The 26,206-nt window shown below is 34.6% G+C and overlaps 3 protein-coding genes and 1 long non-coding RNA gene across 7 annotated transcripts; 2 read left to right on the top strand and 2 right to left on the bottom strand.

Annotated features, from left to right (window-relative positions):
• Positions 1-264: 264 nt before the first annotated feature.
• Positions 265-11,008, top strand: LOC132055464 (coatomer subunit beta'-2). 3 transcript variants are annotated; one of them, XR_009414578.1, is made up of 26 exons: positions 265-451; positions 965-985; positions 1,076-1,137; positions 1,765-1,819; positions 2,892-2,928; positions 3,060-3,385; positions 3,505-3,636; positions 3,736-3,884; positions 4,151-4,219; positions 4,508-4,658; positions 4,751-4,816; positions 5,345-5,533; positions 5,900-6,040; positions 6,131-6,205; positions 6,349-6,525; positions 6,624-6,715; positions 6,805-6,921; positions 7,261-7,375; positions 7,486-7,557; positions 8,030-8,226; positions 8,311-8,404; positions 8,892-8,998; positions 9,210-9,336; positions 9,559-9,791; positions 10,277-10,319; positions 10,539-11,008. XR_009414578.1 is itself a non-coding variant. In XM_059447305.1 (26 exons), the coding sequence occupies exons 1-25, from the start codon at positions 449-451 to the stop codon at positions 10,294-10,296; spliced, it is 2,751 nt and encodes a 916-aa protein (XP_059303288.1). In that variant the 5' UTR covers positions 265-448; the 3' UTR covers positions 10,297-10,319; positions 10,539-11,008. The 3 variants fall into 3 exon arrangements, 2 of the variants coding, with proteins under 2 accessions (XP_059303288.1, XP_059303287.1); XM_059447305.1 differs by having other exon boundaries at positions 9,559-9,715; XM_059447304.1 differs by lacking the exon at positions 10,277-10,319.
• On the bottom strand, positions 8,458-8,885 carry LOC132055467 (uncharacterized). Its single transcript, XR_009414579.1, has 2 exons — positions 8,621-8,885; positions 8,458-8,590 (listed from the first exon to the last, which is right to left on the bottom strand). It is a non-coding gene; the product is annotated as an uncharacterized LOC132055467 (long non-coding RNA).
• Positions 11,009-14,331: 3,323 nt separating the features above from the next.
• On the top strand, positions 14,332-19,536 carry LOC132055462 (nuclear pore complex protein NUP50A-like). The gene is made up of 2 exons (XM_059447302.1): positions 14,332-14,474; positions 17,866-19,536. The coding sequence occupies exon 2, from the start codon at positions 17,923-17,925 to the stop codon at positions 19,312-19,314; it is 1,392 nt and encodes a 463-aa protein (XP_059303285.1). The 5' UTR covers positions 14,332-14,474; positions 17,866-17,922; the 3' UTR covers positions 19,315-19,536.
• A 1,443-nt stretch (positions 19,537-20,979) lies between these two features.
• On the bottom strand, positions 20,980-22,341 carry LOC132058086 (thionin-like protein 2). Of its 2 annotated transcripts, XM_059450650.1 has the most exons (3): positions 21,883-22,341; positions 21,284-21,356; positions 20,980-21,153 (listed from the first exon to the last, which is right to left on the bottom strand). In XM_059450650.1, the coding sequence occupies exons 1-2, from the start codon at positions 22,184-22,186 to the stop codon at positions 21,295-21,297; spliced, it is 366 nt and encodes a 121-aa protein (XP_059306633.1). In that variant the 5' UTR covers positions 22,187-22,341; the 3' UTR covers positions 20,980-21,153; positions 21,284-21,294. The 2 variants fall into 2 exon arrangements, with proteins under 2 accessions (XP_059306633.1, XP_059306632.1); XM_059450649.1 differs by having other exon boundaries at positions 20,980-21,356; positions 21,883-22,336.
• Between the last annotated feature and the right edge of the window lie 3,865 nt (positions 22,342-26,206).

The raw sequence follows: 26,206 nt of genomic DNA, 5'->3' as shown, positions 1-26,206 counted from the left end.
TAATGAACGATGGCTAAAATAAGTCAAACTATTGATGAATGACATAAATGAGCTATTTCCGATAGTTTAATGGCGTAAATGAGCCAAGCTATTAACGAGTGATATAAATGAGTCTTTTATGTTGATTTTTTGATGATTTTTAATAAGATAACACTTATTTTATTTTAGGATGTAAGGTCAAAATTAGCTCAAAAGTGAAAAACAACAGAAAGTCCTCGAAAACAAAATTGGAAATTCTAATATTAACTCAACTACACAGGATCATCCTCAAAAAATTCCCCCTTTTCCATTTCGTTTTACAGGGGTTGCACTATTACACGAGCAAAACCTCTAGTACTTAAAATTTTCTCTCTCTTGATCTCAATTCGTCATTCTCTCACTTCAATTTCAATTAGAAGATCTCTACAGCCAAGTCTACTGTACTGATTTCGTCACAAAATCACTGAAAATGGTGAGTCTGTTAGTTTTAATATTTCTAATTGATTCAACATTACGTTACAACTTAGATCTGATTCAAATCTGATTTAATTTGATTGCGGTAGCTGATCATTCCCCCTTTCCACGATAACACAATTGAGTGTTAGGTCTATTATTCGTTAATTTGAGATCTGACACCTTGTTATTTACTAACTTAACTAGTATTCGTATAGAAATTAGTTATGTAAAATTATTACATTTTGTTTGTTTGAGCACATCAAATCTAATTTCTTTTAATTAAATTGTAACTGTGATTTTGCTTCCTATGCAATGTATCCTAAAATTACAAAATAATGAAATCAAAGATAGTAAAAACTTGTCATGTTTACACCAAACTAATAAATACATTACAATTGTTTCCCGTATTCAATGAGTTTGAGTGTTAGGTCTATTATTCGTTAATTTGAGATCTGTCGCTTTGTTATTTACTAACTTAATTTCGTTTCCTGTTTGTGTTTTTTTCAATCCCGAATTGGAAATGAATCAGCCTTTGAGGTTGGAGATTAAGGTACTATACTTTTTTTGGCATATTTGAAGATGTTTATATTTTAAATGTATCTACCAATGCGTATCGTGCTGACTGTAATTATTGATTCAGAGGAAACTTGCTCAAAGATCAGAAAGGGTAAAATGTGTGGATCTACATCCTACAGAGCCATGGTAATTGGACTTTCAGGAAAATAGATGTCTCTTCAGTTTTACTTGATATGTTTGCTTTCCATTTGAAACTGTTTTATGTCGGTGCTAGTATCAGTTGTAATGTACGTGGACTGAAGTTAAATAAATGGGGGAGAAAAGGGGGAAGTTTATTACTTGTAAACTTCAATAACCCGTAACTACATTGAATGGTTAAAAGGAAAGAGAAGAATTCGAAGCTAAAACTCCATTAACGAGCTTCAGGCTCCTCTGTTGAATCCCTGAAAGAATTAGGAGGAAGAAGAGATGAGAAGAGATCGAGAGAGAAGATATTTTGGGTGGTTAGGAATTTACCAGATTTCTCATAACTCTTTCAGCCAGGTCCATGTGTGTGTGTGTATATGAGAGTGAATTGGCATTAAAAACTCACGTGCTTCCCATGTGCCCCAATTATATTTGGGTTCATTACATCTGTGTACCTGCAATTTTTATTTATTTCTTAATTTCTCTAGAGGGATGGGTTGGGGTTTATACAATGTCGAGTTCCTTTAGTTTTCTTTAGATGGTGATGCCGTGGTGGTGCTGTATATTAGTCATTTTTTCATTATATTTCTAGTTATTTGCAGCTAATTCCTTCTCTTATTCTCGCAGGATATTAGCAGCTTTGTATTCGGGGACTGTTTGCATCTGGAACTACCAAACACAGGTATGGGAAGTTACATCCACACTTGTATTTTTTTTTATTGGAGAATTTGAATTCTCAAATCTTGAAAGATGTGTACGGTATTCTCATTTGTAAAAGCGTGTCCTGAATGTGAGACATCCTGATAGAGTAGAGTGCATATCTGAAATGAATGATGGTGATTACCTTTTATGATCTTGAGCCAATTTTCATAGAGCATTCTAACAAAAACGAGAACTAGTAGAGATCTGGTTTGGGGGTAGCTTAGTTCCTATCGTACTTGGATGGATAAGTTGAGTCAACTTTTGATTATTTTGCATCGTCAATGAATGCTCGAAATTGTTTATAAGCATACTTAGTTGGGGAGGATTAGATTTACTACTAGTGTAATCCACTGGAAGAACACATATTCATTCTTTCAACAATCTACTACCGGTTGACATTTGTTGTTTATTTGAAATTTCAAGATACAATAACAACAAAGCCAAGCAAGTCGGTGTCGGCTATATGAGTCCTTATGGACCATGTCGCTCAGTTTAAGCTAATTGTAGGCCAAATAAAAAGTACTAGAACTTTCAGCCTAGATAATGCTTTTTTTTGGATAAATGACTTTCAAGATTATGGAGCTGAGAAGCCATTTAACTGAAGTAGGAGGGTCTTATGTTCCTTGTATCACTGCTTTCTCCTACTTTATCTTCCCTATCTTCATCGCAATAACATCTCTCTTAACGGTGATGTTGGACTCTGCAAGTTACTTTAGTAGAATTACTGCCCTCCAATGACTATAATAAATATTCTTACTGTAATTCATTTTATTAGGAGTACGTTCAAGTATTCATGATGGTGAATCATGTTAGGAATTACTGCTCCACTATCCCTAATGATATTTCTTACTGTAACATCCTATATTAGGAGCACAGTGACGTTTTCGTCATTGATGAATCATGTTAGACTTAAATCTTCTTCACTTATGTTCCAATCTGACTTCTTAGCTTACTTGGTATGAGAAGCTATTGAGCTAGTATTTAATTATAGAGCAAAAGTTACATGGTAATATTATTATCAACAGAGTGCTAATTCTTCCTGATTGTTGCAGACAATGGCTAAATCTTTTGAGGTTACTGAATTACCAGGTATGTTGATGGAGTTTGGATAGTATCTTTGTTTGGTCAGGACTGTGAACTAGCACTCTTTTGCTTTAACTAAGGTTTCCAGTTCTGTTAATGTTTCCAGTTCTGTTAAACACGTAGTTCATTCTTTGCAGTTAGGTCAGCAAAGTTTATAGCACGCAAGCAATGGGTTGTTGCCGGTGCTGATGATATGTACATTCGTGTATATAATTACAATACCATGGACAAGGTCAAAGTATTCGAAGCGCACACTGATTATATTAGGTCTGTGGCTGTTCATCCTACATTACCATATGTACTGTCATCTTCTGATGACATGCTTATAAAGCTATGGGACTGGGAGAAAGGATGGATGTGCACTCAAATTTTTGAGGGTCATTCCCATTATGTGATGCAAGTCACATTTAATCCTAAAGACACCAATACATTTGCCAGTGCATCTCTTGATCGGACTGTAAAGGTAAGGTTTTTTTCCTTCCTCATCTTCTGTGCTTCCTCCTGGAATTAACTTGTTCCAAACGTCATAACTTTCCATTTACCAATCTGAAATATTTGAATTGGTCATGCTTGGTTTTTCAGATTTGGAACCTCGGCTCACCTGACCCAAACTTCACATTGGATGCGCATCTAAAAGGGGTCAATTGTGTAGACTATTTCACTGGTGGTGACAAACCTTATCTAATAACTGGTTCTGATGACCACACTGCTAAGGTTTGCTGATCATTACCTTTCCCATGTTCTGTTGTTAGTTTAGATATTTAGTTTAGACACAGAGAATCTGAATCAGGTGTTATGCAAACTGTGAGACAGGTATGGGACTATCAGACTAAAAGCTGTGTCCAGACACTTGAAGGCCATACACACAATGTCTCCGCCGTATGTTTTCATCCTGAGCTTCCTATTATAATTACGGGGTCTGAAGATGGTACAGTTCGTATATGGCATGCAACCACTTACAGGTAGATTTAGACTCACAACTACTTTATAACTTCGGTAGTTTTCTATTGATTTCATATGAGATTGGGCCTTTTCTTTTCTTTGTTTGACAGAAATTCCTACATTTCAATAATTGTCTAATATTCATTATTTTGGTTCCTCTAAAGTGTGATAATAGCTAGGCATGTACACAGATATTTGGCCAATATGTCAAAATATATTCTCTTTACGTTGGTTATTTGATCCTAAATTTTGGTTGCCAATTTTTCCCACTGCATTTTGTATGCAGACTTGAGAACACTTTGAATTACGGTCTTGAAAGAGTTTGGGCAGTTGGTTACATGAGAAGTTCAAGAAGGTTAGTTTCTATGATAAGTTCGTCGCTGTGTCTTTATTCTCTTTGGAGGCCTTGAAACTCCTTTCAATTCTGCTTATGCTTTTTAATTTTTACCGTTTTCGTTTCCAAGTAAGAAAAGCTTTTATGGATGAAGAAAGAAGGAAATCACTTATTTGTAGACTAGCGGGCATAACAAATAGTAAAAACCCTTGAAACTAAAGAGCAACGAACCGGATTATCATTTCATCCCATGCTTTGTATTGCATTTATTCATCTAGTTGCAGTTATGCTGATTTGATACATGTGCAGGATTGTAATAGGTTATGATGAGGGAACTATCATGGTAAAGATTGGCCGAGAAGAACCAGTTGCCAGCATGGATAACAGTGGGAAAATTATATGGGCTAAGCACAATGAAGTGCAAACTGTCAACATCAAGAGTGTGGGGGCGGGTTACGAGGTATGACCTAATCCTGACTTTTAATGTTGCTCACTTGATTCGTTACACTGCTCAATATTGTTAAATTTGTGCATGTTTTCCTTATATCTCAGGTTACAGATGGAGAAAGGTTGCCTTTGGCTGTCAAGGAGTTGGGAACTTGTGACCTCTATCCACAAGTGAGTAAGCGTTATGTTAAAATAGAATCATGGTGACAGCCTGGTCAGCAAGAATTATGTGGTTGCCATAATTCAGCTGTTAGTTATGTAGGCTCATTCTGCTTGGAGTTGCTTATGGTGTACATGTTTCACTAGCGAGAGGCTAATCCTATATCTCTTTTCGGGAAAGGCAGTCCATACACTTGAAAGCCCACCCACCATTAATCTGTTTTCTGATTTTATTGTGCGTCGGTGTTTCTGTGTCTTACTTTATTTAGGGTGTCATTGTCTGTATTGATGCTGTAAAGATCTGGTGGGTTATTTCCCATTGTTCTGGTCTTTTTTGTTTTTAAAATCTTTTCTTGCCTTTGGTTTTCTTGCTATTGTCATCTTCTTGTTATTTGAGGTGTCGTAATTTTTTTATGTCAACTTCTTGCAGTTTAAAGAGTGTGAATAGAATATTGTCGCTTGCAACTTTTTAACTGCATTGTTTGGTTTGGAGAATATGTAGAGGTCACTTATTGAATTGCATACTTTTTCTCTTAACAGAGCTTGAAGCATAATCCCAATGGAAGGTTCGTTGTTGTTTGTGGAGATGGAGAGTATATCATATATACTGCTCTAGCATGGAGAAATAGGTCATTTGGTTCAGCTCTGGAATTTGTTTGGTCTTCTGATGGAGAATATGCTGTGAGAGAAAGTACATCAAGGATTAAGATCTTCAGTAAAAATTTTCAGGTTCACATTTGTCCTCCAACTGTTTGCCTCCAAGGTTCATTGCATGCGTACCTATCAAAAGGAAAAAAGACAAAAGCAAATTGATTGCATCATGTGGTATATTCGAGTTTGATGATGGACTATTTTATATATTTGACTTGAATCAACTGTTTCTTTCCAACCTGCCTTCTTCTATTTAAAGCCTTTGTTAGTTGTGACCTTTTACTTCTTAGAGAGCTTCATAAGTGAGTTTAGTTCACACCCATGCGATGAGTTAGTGTAGTAAACACATTGGCTTCGCTTTTCTTGAGTAGAAGCATGCAATGTGTCATGGTTTCTTCTTGTTCATGTGGTGGCCTAAAAGGTGAATTGTGTTGATATCTCCAGGAAAAGAAGAGTATCCGCCCTACTTTCTCAGCGGAGCGCATATATGGAGGTACTCTATTGGCGATGTGCTCAAATGATTTTATTTGTTTCTATGATTGGACTGACTGCAGGTTGATACGGCGAATTGATGTTAGTGTAAAGGTGAGAAACATAAACTTGACTGCTATACACTGTAAGGTTGTTTTACTCGGAAGTCATACCTTTGTTCATGTTCTTTTTAAATTTCTTTAGAATCTCTACTGGGCGGACAGTGGTGATATGGTGGCAATTGCAAGTGATACATCCTTCTACATACTCAAGTATAATGTGAGATCTTCTTTCCAAAATCAAAATTACATTTGCTAAAGTTTGTTATTCTTTTTTTGAGAATGGTAATGTTAAAAGTTTGTTATTCTTTTCTTTGCATAATTCTGTTAACGATCATTTGTTTGCTTGTATCTTACCTGCAGCGCGATGTGGTTTCTGCCCATTTAGATAGTGGAAGATCAGTAGATGAGCAAGGCGTTGAAGAAGCTTTTGAATTTCTTTATGAGATAAATGAACGGGTCAGGACTGGAATTTGGGTTGGTGATTGCTTCATTTACAATAATTCTTCCTGGAAACTTAACTACTGTGTTGGCGGGGAGGTACGATTGGTTGCGCCTGCTGCTCTTCTTGCACATATATCTGGAGAACATCTTATTTCATGTGTGTGAATCAGCAAAACTATTTTTGTATGTTTTAGGTCACCACAATGTTTCATTTAGACCGGCCTATGTACCTGCTCGGATATCTAGCTAACCAGAGTAGGGTTTTTCTGATTGACAAAGAGTTCAAGTGAGTACTTCCCGGCAGATTTTGATATTGGAAACTTCAGCTTGAGATTATGATACTGGGACAAATGAATTCATTTCCTTTTTGTGCAGTGTCATTGGATATACTTTACTGCTCAGCCTGATCGAGTACAAGACACTTGTGATGCGTGGTGACTGGGACAGAGCAAATGAGGTGCTGCCATCGATTCCTAAGGAGCACCACAATAGGTAAATCACATGTTTAAATGTCTTCGGGGAACATGACTAATATATTGGGCATGGTCTTGCAACTTAAAATTTTGAACATGGTTGTAGTATGTCAATGAACTGGGTTTTCTGGATTATATGAATGTGTCTTTTTGTGTTATAAAAGGGTTATATTTCCGGCCATCTAGGAAACTTCAGAGCAACTTTCTGCTCTTATACTCTTGAGGGATTGGCATATGTATTCACTTGTTTGTATAGATAGTAATATCTGTTATATTCTGAACCTTCGGAAGGGAGTGGTGGTTTGCTTTGTTTTATATTCAAGTTTCCTAATTTGTCATCAAATCTTTTCCCTGCCAGTGTTGCTCATTTCTTGGAGTCGCGAGGTATGGTAGAGGAAGCATTAGAAGTTGCAACAGAGCCTGACTACAGATTTGATCTGGCCATACAGCTGGGAAAATTAGATATTGCAAAGGTGGGGGCTGCTAACTTAATGCATCTGGTTTGGACTTCCATATCTTCCTTTAAACTTGTTGCTTCAAAAGAACCATATGTTGTTTTGAAGTGTGGCTTTTGGCTTGACAGGATATTGCAGTGGTAGCTCAGAGTGAGTCCAAGTGGAAGCAGTTGGGTGAACTAGCCATGTCTGCTGGAATGGTAACTGTTAACTGCCATTAATTGGAATATTATTTTTGCTGCATACCTTTTAAAAAAAAAACTGCCGAGGGTCTTTCGGAAACAGCCTCCCTAGCTTGGGTAAGATCTGCATACACTTTACCCTCCCCAGACCCCACATTGTGGGATTTCACTGGGTATGTTGTTGTTGTTGTTGTTGTTTACTTTTAGTTTTTAAACTGAGAAAATGGATGGTTCAGATTTTAGGAATGACGCCGTGGCTTGTAATGCTCTTTGTACTCAAACAATACTTGCTTATTTTGCTGAACTGAGACGACTGCTAAATATATCATTTAGAGCAAAGTAAAGTTCCCCAGGTGTTTCTTTTTGTATTCAAGTGGTAGAGGTGCTTTGTAGTTTGATCTCTTCAGATGCCAGTAGTACTTCTTTTCTGAAATGCACATGTATTTTCCTGAGTTCTTCAGAATTTTTGCTCATTTGCTACGTTTTGTAGCTGGAGATGGCAGAGGAATGTCTGAAGTATGCCAATGACTTGAGTGGTCTGTTGCTACTCTATTCTTCACTAGGAGATGCCGAAGGAATAACTGAACTAGCTACTCTTGCCAAAGAGCAGGGGAAAAACAATGTCACATTCCTTTGCATGTTCTTATTGGGTAAAGTGGAGGAATGCATTCAGCTATTGGTTGATAGGTATTTCTTTTCACTGAAGAACTTATTGTTTAGGCGCGTTTTCAACGGTTTGGATTGATATATCGAGTTACAATTTGTTTGCAGCAATCGGATACCCGAGGCTGCTTTTATGGCTAGATCTTATATGCCAAGTAAGGTTTCTGAAATAGTTGCAATTTGGAAGAAGGACCTCAGTAAGGTCGGTATTTTTTTCTGGTCTTGAGCTTTCTTATATATATATATATATATATATTTTCTGAATTTCTGGCACTTAGGCTCCAATATTTGGTGGTATGGTCACCTGAGAGATTTGTCAGAGCTGCAGAACCATTTAGATTTGATTTTCATTTCAGTTTCTGAACATACTGGGATTAAACTTCTTGACCTAAGCTTCATCAAAAAAAAGCTTCTTGACCTAAGTTACTGGTGCAAAGATGCTTCGGTGCTCTTTACCTAAGGACTTATTATTTACACCTCTGATAGGCATCAAAAGTAACATTTTTGGACAATTTCCGTTTACCACTTGCACTTGAGTATGGATTGAACACAAATGTGAAGGTTGTAATTATTTTTCAATACGGACTATATGACTCCATGCAGGATTACACATTGCTCCATTATCATTAGTCCCGTGGCAGGAAACTTGTTGTGTGTTTTAATTGTTTATTCATGAATCTGTCATGCAGGTTAACCAGAAAGCAGCAGAAGCTTTGGCTGATCCTGAAGAATATCCTAATCTGTTTGAGCACTGGCAAGTTGCATGCGCTGTTGAATCTAGAGTTGCAGAAGAAAGGTGTTGATAGTGGCTCTTTCCGCTTCCCATGCATTTCTTCTATACTTTCTCAGCCTACCCTGGTGGCTTTCTGAAAATTCATGGGAGTTCCCCATTTCCGCTGAGATTTTCAGATATTTTGGTCAATTATTACCCCTTTTCTCTTCTTACTAGGAAAGTTTTTACACCAACTTGGATATCTTTTGTAATTTCCGTTCCAATTCCTATGTAGGCGTGCCCACCCACCAGCATCAGATTATGTAAATCATGCTGATAGATCAACTATCAACCTCGTAGAAGCTTTCAGCAACATGAGAATGGATGAAGAATCACTTGAAAATGGAGACATGGACCACGAGGTATGACATGATGTATTTCTATTTGCCTTGTAGTCAGGGTTGATTTAACATTCAGTATATGTTTTTCACAAAAGAAAAGAAATATAGAACCATGTATTTTAGCACGATGAAGGAGCAGTCCTTTTTTCGGTGTTATTTTATACCCGTATTGGAGCAGCTTAAAATCTCTATCAATCGGTGTTTGTAAATGCTAACAATTAAATGTCTGCGTTAACTGTTCAGGTTGCAGAACATAGTGGTGATGAGGTGCAAGAACTGGGGCAAGATGATGCACAAAATGAGGGACAAGAAGAGGGCCATGAAGAGCCTGTGGTTGTTGATGCTGACTCTACTGACGGTGCAATACTTGTTAATGGAACCGAGGCAGAAGAAGAGTGGGGTACGAATACTGAAGGAAAACCGTCAGCCTAAAAGCAATTGGTTGGGCCGGTGTGAAAATCCTAGTTTTGTTGCTGGTGATTAATTGAATTTCTTTTATTTGCGTTTTTGACTCCCATACCTTAATGTTGTTTCCATGATGCTGCCCTGTTTATATCATCTTTTATTATGTTTGTCTTTAGAAAATGTTGAATAACCCCATCAAGAAAGATAAATTTTGTAGTCCATTTTCTTCTTCCCTGTGTAGAAGTTTTTAAGCATATGCATTTTTCAAGCTTAGCTGACAGAAGGATGTGAGGAATAGAAAAGGTTTCAGTGCATCATGGGGGTCCTGATTTGTCATTAATATGTTCTTTCACGCAGATTAGAGCAGTTGCTACCCTGTTTCGTCTTGAACTGTTTGCGCATATTAGCTGATTATCCCTATTATTGTTTTTATTTTATTTTGCCTCTTTCTCTTTCTGTCTCATACTTTTGCATTAGCTGATTATCCCTATTATTGTTTTTATTTTATTTTGCCTCTTTCTCTTTCTGTCTCATACTTTTGCTGATGCTTTTACAGTGCTTACACCACGTCACTAGGTTCATTCAAGGCGGTTCCAACTGTATGTAATCTTTTCTTATGTTATAAATTTTCTTCATAAACGGCTCATCTATATGTAGGCTCTGTTAGGTGGTCAACTGTCATCCTACTTGGGCAAGTAGTTTTCTACTTACAGAAGTATCTATACATTGATATTCTTTTGTCTTCGAGGCACATTAGAAAAGCTCTACATTTTTTTTGGCTTGGCTCATCAAAATATTGATATTTCTTAATATTGCAGGTTCAATAGGCGTTTCCTTAAAAGGGGGCGATCAAGCGACCGGGCATGTCTGTTTCGCAGGTGGTGTCATTTTGTAGCAATGAGTTTTGTAGGCATACTGGATATGTGTTTCCAGCTTCGATTGTTAGCTTAGTCACTCATAGTTGCTTTATCATATTCTTTCGAGGCACACGTTTTTCACCCTTCAGTATCCTTATATGCCATTGTCACTGTAGAAACACTATAAAACCATATACGGAAGTGAGATAGTGCGGATATGTGTTGAGCTCAAATATTGCAATATCTAGGAGGTACCAATTAATTAAGAATATGTTTAGTCATGTTAGTTATTTTAAATCTTATATTTTCATTAAGTTTTTTAGTCGGTAGAAAATATTGAGAACATATGGTTCTTTTTATTTTGTACTCCATAATATTTGCTTGAATGAATTTATATGGAAAAATATGGTCAATGAAGATTCATATAGCAACATGACTGTTTGGATTAGTAATTTCCCTTGTAAATTTGGCTCCGGTATTGTTCAATGGTTGCTTCAGATTATTTGGTTATGATAACTTATTAAATTTTTTAAACTATTATAGAAGAGTGGGTTTTGATCGGCAATCCACTCTTCTATAATAGTAATAATAATTAAAAAAATATTAAGACGCGGTTCACGTGAAGAATTAGGAGATAATTGTAAGAAAAAAAAAATTAAAGTGGGGTTAACGTGAAGAAGTAGGAGATAATTGCAAAAAAAAGAGGACAAAAGTGATAATAAGTTCATAAATTAGTGAAGGTATGCTTAGAGAAAATTTAAAGAAGAGAAATTCAGGAAAAAAGAAATAACGATTTAAATTGAATAGAAAAAGCGCTAAAGAAGTCATAAAATCAAAAGATTTAAAACTTATACCTTTGGGTAAGGATAAAATTGCACTAATTTTAGACACATACGTTTCACACAACTAATGAGGAATAACATCAAGAAGATGAAATATAAACGGTCAAGAAACGTATACACATATTTTCTTAAAATGATGAAGCTGGTCTATGCTTCAAAATTTAAGACTACACAGATGCTAACACATGAAAGCGTTTTTTAGTGTTGTTGAGTAGAAAGAGATAATGACATGAAACTCGGTAGGAGAAGGTGTATTCCAAATATTTCAATTGGAGAATCAAACCAGAAAAGTCATTTATGGGAGAAGCAGACTAAGTAAAATAATTTATTGAGATTTTCAATTAATTAAATTATAATACTTTCTATACTAAAAAATTTCATAATTATATTACTAAAAGGTACTCTCTCTGTCCTAATTTATGCGACATAGTTTAACTAGGCACGAAGTTTAAAAAAGAAAGGAAAATCTTTGAAACTTGTGTTTAAAACAAAACATAGATATTTGTGGATTTAAATCATTTCATTAAAGATAAAAGGAGAAGTTTCAAGTTAAATGATTTCTAAATATAAAAATATATTATTTTTTTTTTTAATTAAAAAGAAAAATGCGATTATTTTTTTTTGCGTCTGCGTTTAACGGGCTTTCATCACGCAGTAACATCTAAAAAGCTATGATTTATGTCTACAAATAACTTAACTTCCCTCAGTAACTCTTTTTCCTTTTCTCTTGCAACTTAAGTTGCAGAAATCATTGGCTTTCCATTAGCCACCAAAACCAAACTTTAAGCCATTACATTTTGCCATGATATCATAGGTACGAAACTCGAACAAATATTAAGAAACACGTGGTTGATGAGATGGAAATTTTTCTCATAAGCACGCATTTGAACCCTTTTTTTTTTTTTTGCTCGGATAGTCCTTTTGGGGCGGTCTTTAATTTTTGGCCCTCAAATTGCTGGTCTTTAATTTTTGGCCTTCGCTTAAAAGGTGGCCGAATATATGTTCAAACCCCTGCTCAGTAAAAAAAAAAAAAAAATCACAAGGCAAGGCATTGCAAAAAGTCTGCCTTATGCTGCAGACTTTGGTTAAGGCTCCGGCAGACTTTTAGTTATGCCTTAACCAAAGTCTGCCGCATAAAGCAGACTTTTCCTTAAGGGATAATCAAAAGTTTGCTTTATAAGGCAAAGTCTTCCGTATCCGGCAGACTTTTAGTTGTGCCTTAAGGTAAAGTCTGTTGCATAAGGCAAACTTTTTGCAAAACCTTGCCTTGCGATTTTTTATTTTATTTTTATGACTAAGTCGGGGTTCGAATCCAGAATTTCGGGACATTTTAGGCGAAGGACAAAAGTTAAAGACTGGCGATTTAAGGGACAAAAATTAAAGACCACCCCCAACGAAGGATAATCGTGCAAATTGTCCCATTTGAACCAACCAACTCTCGGAAAAAGGTATTCAAATGTGAGTTTACCAGAAAAATTTAACTCAGCAACATGAGTACATAATATGAGAGAAACAAAGACTCAGAGGAGGAAGAAACAATGGAATAGGCCAGTATCTATCAAACTATCCTTCTTCCTCTAGTACAAAGTATGACAGATACTAGTACTAATAAGAATCAAAGAACTCTTATCATATTAATTATTTAATTCAGATGATCAATGTCGACTAAATTAATTATATGTATTCATCTTGAATAAAAAACACTACAGCACAACCATAAATGCTAAAGCAAACAATGATGGTTTCTTACCGGGCTTCACAAAAAGATTGTTGAAATTAAATATTTGTTTTGAGTTTTGGCTTTTTCTTGTTGAAGCTGCACTTAGATTACATTGTAATTCGATTGATTTTGCCTGAAGTTTTTTACAGGCCGGGGGGGGGGGGGGGGGGATTGAACCTTGCCAACACTTACTACAGGTTTAAGGACCTGTTTAGCCATGAGAATTATTCATCTTTTTCCTGAAATGTTTTTCATTTTATTTGAAATCAGCGTTTGGTCATGAAAATTCTAACTACAATTTGAAATTGGAAAACACCTTAAACCAATGTTTTCACTTTTTTCTTTTTCAGTAAATTTAAATAACCAAATTCTTTGCAAAAACTATAACCATTTTCAACTCCAACTTCAAAATTTCCAATAAGCAAAAAATATTTGATTTCTATGGTCAAACGCCTACTAAATGATTTGAAATATTTGAATATAACTTAAATAGCAATGTAAAAACTGGAAACCAAATGCAATTGTTGCACATTTTTTTGTGCGGATTGCCCTCCAAAAGCACCTCTTCTAAAAAAGTCAAGGTATTTCGAATTGTTTGTTGACACGAGCAAAGTCAGGGAAAACATCTGAAATTATTTCAATATTGAACCTTGGACATATAAGAGTTTCGAATCGAACCTGGTCTTTAAGTTTTGCCCTTAAATTGGTGGTCTTCGCTAGAAGTCCCTTGGTTTCGGATTCAAACCCTCGCTCAGTCAAAAATTAAAAATAAAAATAAAAATCGAAAGGCATAAGTTGGGATTCGCAGGACAGAGTTTTGCATGCCTCAAGTATACAAAACTCTCCCTGCAGGCAGAGTGAAGCAGTTAGAGTTTGAAACTCTGCCTGAGGTAAAGTTTTGCATTTAAAACTCTGCAAGTAGAGTTTTGCATTCAAAACTCTGCCTGAGGCCTAACTTTGGCCCGAATAGGCCTAACTTGTTACAAATTCTGCCTTGAGATTTTTTTTAAAAATTAAGCCAGGGTTCGAATCCCAATCCTCATGATATTAGTCGAATGGAAAATATTAAAGACCACCAGTTTAATGGACAAAAATTAAAGACCAACCCAAAAAAAGGATCCACTCCTTGGGCCTATTCGATGTTTTTCCTTTTGCGGCCCAAAAATTTATATTTCCTTTTTGTTTTCATCCAAAAAGCCCCTTGTTTAATGACACACGTCCCTATCCTCATTTTTTTCCTAATCAAGATTAGCTCTGAACTAGGGTTTTATATACTCCCCAACCTCGGTTCGAGACCACATCTCATTTAACTGAACAAAATTTCAACTGTGTCAGGTAAATTCCACTCATTTTACTGTTCTATTACTTTCATTTCTTGTCTTAATTCATGTTTTTGCCTATGAAATTTGTGCAATTATCGTCGAATTTTTTGTCTGCTAGTTCCTTAAACTTATAGTTTCAATTATTAGAATCTAGAACAAAGTTGACACTAAGTTTAGATCTTCTTATAAGCTGTTTTTTAGACCCACAGTTATTTGTTGATTTTGAGCTGATTTAAATACCGTGTCTATTAAATTCCACTCATTTTAATCTTATTTTACTTCCATTTCTTGTCTTAATTCATATTTTTGCCTATGATATTTGTGCAATTATCATCGATTTTTTGTCTGCTAGTTAGTCCCTTAAACCTTAAACTTATAGTTTCAATTATGAGAATCTTAGAACATAGTCGTAACTAAGTTTAGATCTTCTTTTTTTCACCAAGATAGGCTGTTTATTTAGATGTGTTGATTTTAAGCTGATTTAGATACCGTGTCTCTATTAAATTCCAATCATTTTTAATCTTAGTACTTTCATTTCTTGTCTTAATTCATATTTTTGCCTATGATGTTTGTGTTTCGTTGATTGTTTTGGCTGTTAGTTCCTTAAACTTATAGTTTCAATTATGAGAATCTAGAACATAGTTGACACTAAGTTTAGATCTTTTTCTTTTGCCCGAGATATTCAGACTCTTAATTATGTGTTGATTTTAACCTGATTTAGATACTGTGTCTATTAAGTTCTACTCATTTTAATCTTACTACTTTCATTTCTTGTCTGAATTCATATTTTGCTTTTGATATTTGTGTAATTTCGTGGGTTTTTTTGTCTGCTAGTTCCTTAAACTTATAGTTTCAATTATGAGAATCTAGAACATAGTTGAAACTAAGTTTAGATCTTCTTATTTTGCCCAAGATAAGCTGTTTATTAAGCGAGACTCAAAATTATGTGTTGATTTTAAGCTGATTTAGATACTGTGTCTCTGTTAAATGCGACTCATTTTAACCTTATTACTTTTATTTCTTGTTTTAATTTCATATTTTGTCTATGATATTTGTGCAATTAGCGTCATTTTTTTGTCTGCTAGTTCCTTAAACTTATAGTTTCAATTATGAGAATCTAGTTACTTCTTATTTTGCCCGAGATAAGCTGTTTATTAACACGTCTCTGTTTAGAACTTCTTATTTTGCTTAATTCATATTCTTGCCTATGATGTTTGATAAGCTGTTTATTGATTGAGACTCATAATTATGTGTTGATTTTTAGCTGATTCTCTATTAAATTCTACTCATTTTAATCTTATTACTTTCATTTCTTGTCTTAATTCATATTCTTCCTATGATATTTGTGCAATTTTGTCGAATTTTTGTCTGCTAGTTCCTTAAACTTATAGTTTCAATTATTAGAATCTAGAACAAAGTTGACATTTAGTTTAGATCTTCTTATTTTGCCCAAGATAAGCTGTTTATTGAGTGAGACTCATAATTATGTGTTGATTTTCAGCTGATTTAGTGATACTGTGTCTCTATTAATTTTTTTTTTTTAATCTTATTAATTTCATGTCTTGTCTTAATTCAAATTTTTTGCCTATGATATTTGTGCAATTTCGTCGAATTTTTGTCTGCTAGTTCCTTAAACTTATAGTTTCAATTATGAGAATCTAGAACATAGTTGCCACTAAGTTTAGATCTTCTTTTGCCCAAGATAAGCTGTTTATTGAGAGTTGAGACCCATTATTATGTGTTGATTTTAAGCTGATTTAGATACTGTGTCTATTATTTCAACCTTATATTACTTTCATTTCTGGTATTAATTCATATTTTTGCCTATGATATTTGTGCAATTATCGTCGATCTTTTGTCTGCTACTCCCTTAAACTTCTAGTTTCAATTATTAGAATCTAGAACATAGTTGACATTAAGTTTAGATCTTCTTCTTTTGACAGAGATAATCTGTTTATTGAGACTCGTAATTATGTGTTGATTTTCAGCTGATTTAGATACTGTGTCTCTGTTAAATGTCTTGTCGGTGACTCAATTGTTAAGCTTTTCTTTGAACTTTGATGAACTGAGTAGTGTAAGAATGAATAGTGTATGAATTGTATTTTGCAAGAGTTAGCATAAAATTTTCTGGCTATTTCCCCTCTCGAAAGTTTGGTTTAATCAAATTTTATGATATGCACTCAGTTTCTCTTTCCAGATATAAACCGTGTCTTGATTAATCAAAATTGATCTCCTTTTTGTTTGCAAGATTTATGTGGTATTAATTAATCGTTGTAGTGGAGACGTTTGCTTGCCTCTTTTATTAATCGGTATTGCTTGATTGGTTGCGCTCAGTTTAAGCTCTCCTTTTCATGGTTGGTTGTGATAACTTAGAAAGAAGGTTTTAAGCTCTCCTTTTCATGGTTGGTTGTGATAATTAAGAAAGAAGGTAACTTGTTAAGAAACCACGAAACAAGGAGAAATGCCCTTTAGCATTTAAACTCGGCATTTTTCTTTGGTATGTGAGTGCAATTAAGTTGTTTTACTACCAAATGTAAGGAGATTCGTGGATTTGTGGTTAATAGGAAGAGCTGAACAGTGCCACTAGTTTTCAAGTAATTGTAACATAAAAGATTTTTTAACAAATAGTTAGATTTGAATAATCCAGTGTATTTTCTTTTTCCTTAGCTGCATTTCTTTTTATATCAGAAACCTGCAATGTTGATAGCTAGATTCAGCAGATGTGGCAATTTCTCTTTTTAAATATTGTTGTTTTTCTTTCATTTTCTCATATTTCTTTGATCATTATATGTAAATCTCATTTGAGATGATACAGCTGTCAGCTATCTCAAAATCCTTTTAATTAATCTCTAACCCATTTCCAACATTTCTATACCTCTGCCTTGTCGTTGGGAGTTTAGGAAAAAAAAAAAAAAAAGAGAGATTGGACAATATTTTATGCAGATTCTTGGTAGGATTTGGATGCAATGCCACCTCTTACTTTGCCCCTCCCTATGATTTGAGTCTACATTAAGGTTCTTATTAGTAGTTGGCTATCATATGCTGGACTTGTGATATTACAAGCTATTTGTGGATGTACATTACATCGGAGCTTATAAGACCTTCCCTTTTTTCTCAATTATTCTGTGTCCAGCCCTTCTAGATGCGACAGCTACGTGGTTGTGTTAAATTTCTATCTACAAGTTATGCTGTCAATGCCTAGGAGTCCGTTTAGTAGGATTAGTGAGGGCAAGTATGTATTTATTTGAAAGAAGTACAAACCTTTTACCCACTTCAGTTGTTTCATTTAGATTTCATTGGTTATATGAATCTTGTGACTTTCCTCCGATGGCTTGGTTGCAAATCTTTTTTTCTTTTATTTTAGTGTGTCTGGTTACTGATATTTTCTATGCAATTTCCTGCAGAGATAATCTATCCATATCTATTTTTAGAACACTTCAAGTGTCTTTCCTCATTTTCCGATGGGAGACGCAGAGAATTCTCTTCAACCCTCAAAGAAAAGGGGGGCTTTAAAGGAAATATCACGAGACAATCCTGGTCTCGATGATGATGAAAATGAAGCTGAGCAAGAGACCGGAACTTTCAAGAAAGCAACTGAGGAGGTGATGGCAAGTAGAAGAATTGTCAAAGTTCGGCGCAGTCAAACTACTTCATCTACAACTACACCTTCAGCTAATCCTTTTGCAGCAATTCGCTTGGTTCCTCCCACGGAGTCCAGTGTCTCCTCTGCTGTAACTACAAGTGAAGTTGAGAGTAAACCAGAAGGAAAAAATGATGTTGGTGAGGCAACTGAAAAGGAGAAAAGTGATGTGAATAAGGAAGAGAAGACGGAACCTGAGGGAACTGAAAAGGAGAAAAGTGATGTGAATAAGGAAGAGAAGGCGGAACCTGATCAAATTTGTAAGCCATCAGAAGATAATGTTGATGAATCTAATGTTGTGAAGGAGAAAGTTGAAATAGCTAGTGAGCCTGACAAACCTGAATCTGCTGAAGAGAAGGTGGCAGATGATGAGAAAATCGAGGTTGAAACCAAGGAAGGAACAGTAGTTGAGAAGAGTGAAAATGACAGTAAGAAGGATGTGGAAGTTGAGAAAACAGAAAATGAAGCGGGTGGTGAGAAAAGTGAGAAGGGTACAGAAACTGCTTCTTTTAGCTCATTCCAACAACTTTCAAGTAGCCAAAATGCTTTTACAGGATTTGCAGGGACTGGGTTCTCGGGCACTACGTTTTCATTTGGAGCTATTTCAAAAGAGGGATCTCCTCTAGGTTTTGGTTCTGGATCCGGTGCTGGTTCTGGTTCTCTCTTTGGAGCAAAAAGTGACCAGTCACCTTTTGGACTTAATCTTCCCACTAATGGAAATACTTCTCTGTTTGGAAACTCGGGGTCATCCATTGTGAACAAGGGTGAGGGTACTGGATTTCCTTCCAAAGAAGAGGTCACTGTCGAAACAGGGGAGGAGAATGAAAAGGCCGTGTTTACAGCTGATTCCGTGCTGTTTGAATATCTCGATGGAGGGTGGAAAGAGCGGGGGAAGGGAGAACTAAAGGTCAATGTTTCTACAACAGGGGCTGGAAAAGGTAGACTTGTTATGAGGACCAAAGGAAATTACAGGTTGATCTTGAATGCCAGCCTTTTTCCAGAAATAAAGCTCGCTAATATGGAGAAAAGAGGGGTTACTTTTGCTTGCTTGAATAGTGCTGGTGACGGAAAAGGAGGACTTTCTACAATTGCTCTGAAGTTCAAGGATGCATCCATTGTTGAAGAGTTTCAAGCTGCTGTAACGGAACATAAAGGTACTACTACTGGTTCTTTGAAGACACCTGAAAACTCTCCCAAAGCTTCAGATGATTGACATTGCAGTATAGATGCATAGAGACTATTTACGTCATGGGAATGTGCCCTACTATTTTCTTTTAGTTGCAGAGAAGAATAGGAAGGAAGAGAGAATATTTTGTCGAGAGGTAAGAGACTTGTAATCCCACATACTTAGTGGACTATATCGATTATGGTGCACTGCTCATCTGTTGTAGACCTTTACTCAGCAATTTTAATCCATTTCCTCTCTTTTTTCGGATGTTGATGTATTATTGCCAGTGTGTGTTGCCTTCTTGCGGGGAAGCTGTTCAATAATCTTAGTTGATGAGCTCCTAAGCTATCTTTAGTGGCAAGGACGCAACATGTGATGTGCAGTTAAGCGTACGTAACGTGTTTGAACCTTATTGCGGATATAGCCTGATAGTTAAGTTGGGAGAAGTGTTGAGGGGGTAATCCATATTTGCGGAAGTCATCAAGATAGATGAGTTGCTCGGAACATCATGGTCCTGTCAGGAGTTTATGCTGGTTAATTAAGTGGATGAGAACAGGTTAAATTCAACACTCTTTGTGAACGGTTGGACAGAATTCGAATTTAACTTGAAAAAGATGATTTGAAGTTGAGGAAAAAAAAAAAAAATTGAAGTTGAATTCAGTTGTGTTTAGATAGTGGTAGTTTTTTAAAATAAAGAATAGAGTTTGTGATTAGTAAAATAATCTGGCCTGTCTACTTGAGCCGTAAAAGAACAGTTTCTCGTTAACTAGTACTTACTGATCTTCCTTTCTTCACGTGCAATCATAAGCTCTTTATTGCTTTTACATTCCATGGTGTACGGGTACATGGATATGCAATCTTCTTCATTTGATCCGTGGATGGATAATACTGCCTTATTTCTATTTTTCACATAAAATTAAATTGCACCACCCAATTACTCACAGTTTTCAAGAAGAATTAGTAGGCGTTTGGCCATAGAAACCAAAAAAAATCACTTTTTTTTTTTTTGGAGTTTTTGAAATTTGTTGTTGAAATGTACTTTTCAACAAGTGTTTGAAAAAAAGTGAAAGCAGTTTTTTTGCAAAATAATAATTTGTTGTTGAAATGTACTTTTCAACAAAGTTTTGGTTGTGCAGAAAAAAGTGAAACAAGATTTATTATTTGAGTGCCTCTTTGGGTTTTTTTTCAAATTTCAAATACAACTTGTTTAATTTTTGCCCTTATATTTGGAATTTTTCGAACCCCCGCGGGAAGATAAAATAAAAAACACTAATTTTTGAAAAAAAGTAAAAAAGTTTTCAGACGAATATGTCGGTCCGTATGAATAATTCTTATGGTCAAATAGTCTACTCATTGCTCACCATTCTTATGGTCAAATAGTCTACTCATTGCTCACCCAGCAGAGAGTGTCCAATAATGTTAAAGAGTGAGGATCTTTTAGGCCCTAGCCATAACCTATTTATTATCAGCCGATAAATAATTGCTCATACCGAGTGTTTGCACGAAATCAGTTTAACTTGCTATAGATAAAACATATGAATTAATTAATCATAGTTAAGTGATAAAGATTTATACACATACATATAATGTATCTATTGATTTGGCGTAAAAATTCGATAGGAATAATTTTTCACCATATCAGCCCCATTCACGGGTATGCGAAGACAACAATTCAATAAAGAATACTGATAAATGATTACTCGTGATAGATTGTCGCCACAACCGGTAAAAGCAAACTGACATTTCACTCAATCTAAGAAATGGAGAGAAATCACAAGTGGATTGTTACATGAGTAGCTATTATAGTGAATACTGTAAATTTCTGATGCATAACATACCCCTTTTTTTAAGGGAAGCTTTTAATATAAGAGAGACGACCACATTCTGAAACACAATCTGTAAATTGATTTTGCATCCTTAATAACTTGGAAAATAAGAGAGATAATAAAAAGAAGGGGAATAAGAGAAATCACAAAGATTAACTGAGGATAATGAAATCCACTAATGATGCCACTTCTATGGCGATCAGTAGCTCTCGGTGCAGTTTCTTGAGCAGGATCCAACACAGTCATCCATCTTTTCACCATCTAAAGAGACAAGTAAAAGATTAAGGCAGAGAAACAAAAAACAAAAGATAAGCCGGAGAAATATTTTGTTTAACATTTAAAACCGGAAAAGGAAGCAAAATAGATACACATAGGCGAGACCAATTAGTTGGAATTAAATTTTAATCATAACTAGTGCATCTAATTTTGGCCAAATGCTTTCTTGGAATCTTTAATCCTGAATATATAGAAAACTTCTATCAACGAAGACAAAAACACTAGGTGATTTCTTTTCATCGGTACAAGCTTTGGTGTATTTGAGTTACCCGATACTTGTGCCGGTGAGGGGATAGCAAATATTAGTTGAGATGTGCATAAGTTGGCTCGGACACCATGGTGATATAAAAATATAGAGAACTTCTAGGGTCATTCTATTTTTTTATTTCTCATAGATAATATTAGATCAAGATGAGGTTTAAACCAATCCCAACATGCTTGGGACTAACACATACTAGTTGCTATTCCAAAAAAGAAAACAAATGAGTGATAGAGAGGAGCAAATACTTACTAGGTTGATGTTTTTTGCTAAGAGTGGAGCAGGTAGAAAAGGCACAGCCCAATTTGCAGAACTTAAGGTTGCTACTGTCTGCTTTGTGTCCCACACTATTGGTAGAAGCAGAACCAGAATCAGAATCTGAATTGAAGATACACTGTTTCAAGCATTTGGTAGTGCATTTGCATACTGTCTGAGAAGGATCAATCATGCAGAAGATGAAGCACCTTGTATAGCAGTCACTGAAGGCTGCACTTGACTGCCCTGCAAACATTCCCAAAAAAACTAAGGCCATAAGCTTTAAATTTATTGACTCCATCTTCTCTCTTACTAGATCCCTTTTGGCCTGTGGAGAACTTGAAAGACTTATGGAAGTATTCAGTAATTAGTATTCTCAAGTGGCCACATATAAATAATGAGCAGTGAGCCAAACGAACAACATTACACTCTTTGGCTGTGACTAAAAGAATGAGTTTATTTTTTATCCTGACAGTGCAAATAAATTTTGTACTTCAGATTATCTAAGATATACAAGTAACCATCTATAGAAAGTGAGATTGTGTCTTAGGTCTGACAAAGGTCGAGGGATTTGTGCAGGTAAGTTCGAGCACTGCACTAAGTGAACTAAATTTAGCATATAAGTGGAGAAAGATACAAGGGCGGCCCATCATATCTGAGTTCCGAAGTTGTAATTGGCCCAAAAAGTTGGCTCTAGACAGACTTCTCGGTAGTGAGACCAATAATATGGAAATTAAGTCATATTACCTGCTACAAATATATTGATAGTATAAAAATCTTTACATGTTAGTATACATAAGTGGGTGTTTGAACATAAATTTGATTGAAAGTTGAAAAAAAAATGAAGTTAAAGTTAAAAAAAAATGATATTTAAAAGTTAATTTAAATCTAAAGATAATATAATAATTCACTTGCTATATTAAATTAAGTTTTACTATTGATAGTATAAAATATTAAATCCATTAAGAATTTGGTGGGAGTTGGGTTTACATGTGATTGTTTGTTTGTCTTTGCCTATGGTACTCTAATTTCGGATAGGTTGTCAAGCAAGAACAAAGTCAATGTCTTTTTCTTCTCAAAACCAAATAGGTAAAAGAAAAGTATTAAATGCTGCTGACAAGATTAGGCAATTAGGGGTTGTCATAATATGACATAGTGGAATTTCATATGGCTAGATTGTGAAATTCAACTGCTGATATATAAGACTCCCATGGCATTCTTTTTTTTCTCTATAAAATAAAGAGTAATTTAAAACCATTTACATGTTGACATTTTTTATCCATCTTAACTTTCATATTTATGTTTACTGTAATAATAGCTACAATAGTTATATCCTCCTTATAATTATTACAATTAAACAACACTAATTATCACACACACACAAAACCATCATTTGCTCAACCATAATGGTGTACAGCAAGATTGAGAGAGAGGTATAGATGACTAAATTATAAAAAGAAAAAAGTGTAATTATTGCTCATGATAATGAGATTAATATAAGTCTTTGAAATGTGGGGAGCATTACCTGCACAATTAAGCACAAAAAATGTATTTATATCAGAATTTAATATTATACACTAGCAACTTATATTGAGTAATATTCTTTTCTGTTTTTTGGCATTCTTTTTTCATATAGGTCCATTTGTATCACCCAAATAGCTTAAGTTGACTTAAAAATTGACTCATCAATTGAGCGTGCTTGTTATATTCATATGAATTAAATTGAACACTCTATACATATGATGATGAGATGAAAGATTTTTATAAGTGTCTTGGCAGTGGCAATGTGCCTGCCCAGTTAAAGAATGAAAGGGTTATTATAGGAATAAAATGCAGAAAATAAGCCTCTCCACTTACAGTGAATTGTGAGTGCCTAGTAGTGCTATGTTTGATGAGCTATTGTGCAGAGCCATGATCTTGTTAGTGCTCAGATACGTGTCCTCCAATTCACTACTAGTCCTGCTGAATTTATGTTTGTTAAATAAAAGAGTTAGATGTATCTACTAGCCCAACCAGGGATAGAACTGGCGAAGGGTGATTAGATAACATACTTTATCATAAAATTATGTTATGTATATAGACTAAAATTATTTTTCATCTATGTATATATTAAATTTTGAGCCGAAGGTATATCAGAAAAAATCTCTCTAGCTTCCCAAGATAGGGGTAAGGACCGTATACTCTCAACACTCTATCTTCCAGATTTCATGTGTGAGATTATACCGAATTTGTTGTTATTTTGTTGTTGTTGTTGTTGTATATATTAAATTTTGAATATTCTTAGTAAAGTTCTTTGTGCTATTGTGGTCAAGATTCTATGGTCCATCGAGGATGCGCCTAGCTTGGTTGATCGGGCACAAGAATTTTCATATACCTTCTTAAGGTTTGAAATTTAACTTTTGTCCCCGTTAAAAAATTTGTGCAAAAATAGTATTATTGTTAAACATCCTTAAAACTTTTCCGCGCCTTATTTTTCTCATCTCATTCTGCTTTTCTTCTTCTACTTAAGGTTGCTTATATTTCTACTTATTGTTACTTTTATCTTCTTCCACCTCTTCTTCCTCTTACTTGTCCTTCTCCTCGTCCTCCTCCTCTTCTTCTTTCTCCTCTCATTCTTCTCCTACGTAATGTTATTTTATCTTCTTCCACCTCTTCTTGCTCTTTTTTTCCTCCTCCTCCTCTTTTTCCTCCCGCTGCTTCTCCTTCTCCTCCTCATTCATCTTACTTAATTCTAATTAACGCTACTTATTCATACTTAATGCTTATTTCTTGTAATGATAGTTTTTTTTTTTTTTTTTTTGATTATTTTGTTATATACAATTATATTCTAAGCGTCATCAAATGATAAATGAGAAAGAAAAATATGAATTGTAATATAAATAAACAATTACTTACTATACTTACTTTGTCCTATCATTTATGAATGGTTAATGAATTATTATTTTGGAGATTATTTGGAATATTAAATCATTTAATTTTCAATCTCAATTCAAACATTAATTTAATGATTATTCATTATTAACACTTTGTTTCAGATGTATAAACACAACATAATTGTATATAACAATAAAAATAATCATGTCTTAGTCTCAAACTTTGAAACACATCATCATTATAAAACCAAAATATTAAATAAAATTCATGTAAAAATCAAACAATTGTAAATGATTATGAATTGTTAATCTATATAATATTAAAATGAATATATATGTTAAATAGAAAAGGATTATCTTAAAAAAATAGTTAAAATTCTTCTTTTCAAGGTCAAAAAAAATGACCATTGTAGGAAAATATGTGATCGACGAACTCTTTTAGTTTAATTATTATCGTAGTTGTGTTTTTTATCAACTAAAAATATATCATATTCAAAATACGGTTCTAAACAAATATTCTTTGCTTTGAATTTCGATTCCCGCTAATTAACTTAACAAGTCTTTACTATCACATAATTCAAAAGTAATTAACTTAAAAGTCTTTGCCATTTATTGTACCCCTCTAATCTCATTCAACATGCAATTTATATTAATTATTCACAAGATATAATACTACATAATTCACATATTCCCTACAAATTATTAATTAGTTAATATAATTTATCTTTCATTTGGAATAAAAAGTAATTTAGTTTTAAAACTGACTAACTTGATCACAGATGTCATTTTCTAATTCGTCATTATACAATTGAATACACTTGATATTGAACATTTCTTTTTTCTTTTTTTATTTCTCCACTTTTCTTTGCTCTTCTTCTTCCCTCTTTCGCTTCATGTTTTCACCACCACTACACCCGTTTCCTCCACCCCACAACCTCTCCATGTCTTTTCTCGTCGTCTTTAGCTCTAAATCAATCCACAGCTACTATAAAAGGAGCTCTAAAATAGTAGCAACAAATCATTTTTCAGATCTGAAGAATATTAGCTCGAGCTTCAAGCTTCTTTAATGGAGTTTTTCCCCATGATTCTTCAAGCTTTCAACTCTCTCCACGAGTGGTGGCTTCCAAAGTGAATTCCAAATTAAAGCGAGAATCAATTGCATCAATGATGCCAAAAACAGAACAATGACTCCATTTTTTTTTAATTTCAAGTTCTTTTATTTTTAATGTTGATTTTTTTTTCCTGAAATCAAATACTAAAATAATGATTATTGGTGTTATAAATATGTGTGGATTTTGTCAAATTTGGCCACGGGGTAATAAAAGGTGATTATGTAGTCCAACCCGCTTAAAAATTTTATTTTCTAATTGCTTATAGTTTCAATATAACCAAATCGCATTTTAGCTCAACCCAACATAGGTCATTTTAAAGTGATCTCCAATTTAGCC

The sequence above is a fragment of the Lycium ferocissimum genome, chromosome 5, assembly GCF_029784015.1.
Source record: "Lycium ferocissimum isolate CSIRO_LF1 chromosome 5, AGI_CSIRO_Lferr_CH_V1, whole genome shotgun sequence".
NCBI lineage: Eukaryota > Viridiplantae > Streptophyta > Magnoliopsida > Solanales > Solanaceae > Lycium > Lycium ferocissimum.
This window is presented reverse-complemented; position numbering and strand designations above follow the sequence as displayed.

What these genes read in the sequence shown, in the direction of transcription:
- LOC132055464 (XM_059447304.1), top strand. An exon ending in TCTACATACTCAAGTATAAT is followed by an intron (nt 6,206 to 6,348) that starts GTGAGATCTTCT and finishes TCTTACCTGCAG; the next exon opens with CGCGATGTGGTTTCTGCCCA. An exon ending in TAGCCATGTCTGCTGGAATG is followed by an intron (nt 7,558 to 8,029) that starts GTAACTGTTAAC and finishes TACGTTTTGTAG; the next exon opens with CTGGAGATGGCAGAGGAATG.
- LOC132055462 (XM_059447302.1), top strand. Translation starts at nt 17,923, where the DNA reads ATGGGAGACGCAGAGAATTCTCTTCAACCCTCAAAGAAAAGGGGGGCT.
- LOC132058086 (XM_059450650.1), bottom strand. Translation starts at nt 22,186, where the DNA reads ATGGAGTCAATAAATTTAAAGCTTATGGCCTTAGTTTTTTTGGGAATG. An exon ending in TAGCAAAAAACATCAACCTA is followed by an intron (nt 21,357 to 21,882) that starts GTAAGTATTTGC and finishes TTGTCTCTTTAG; the next exon opens with ATGGTGAAAAGATGGATGAC.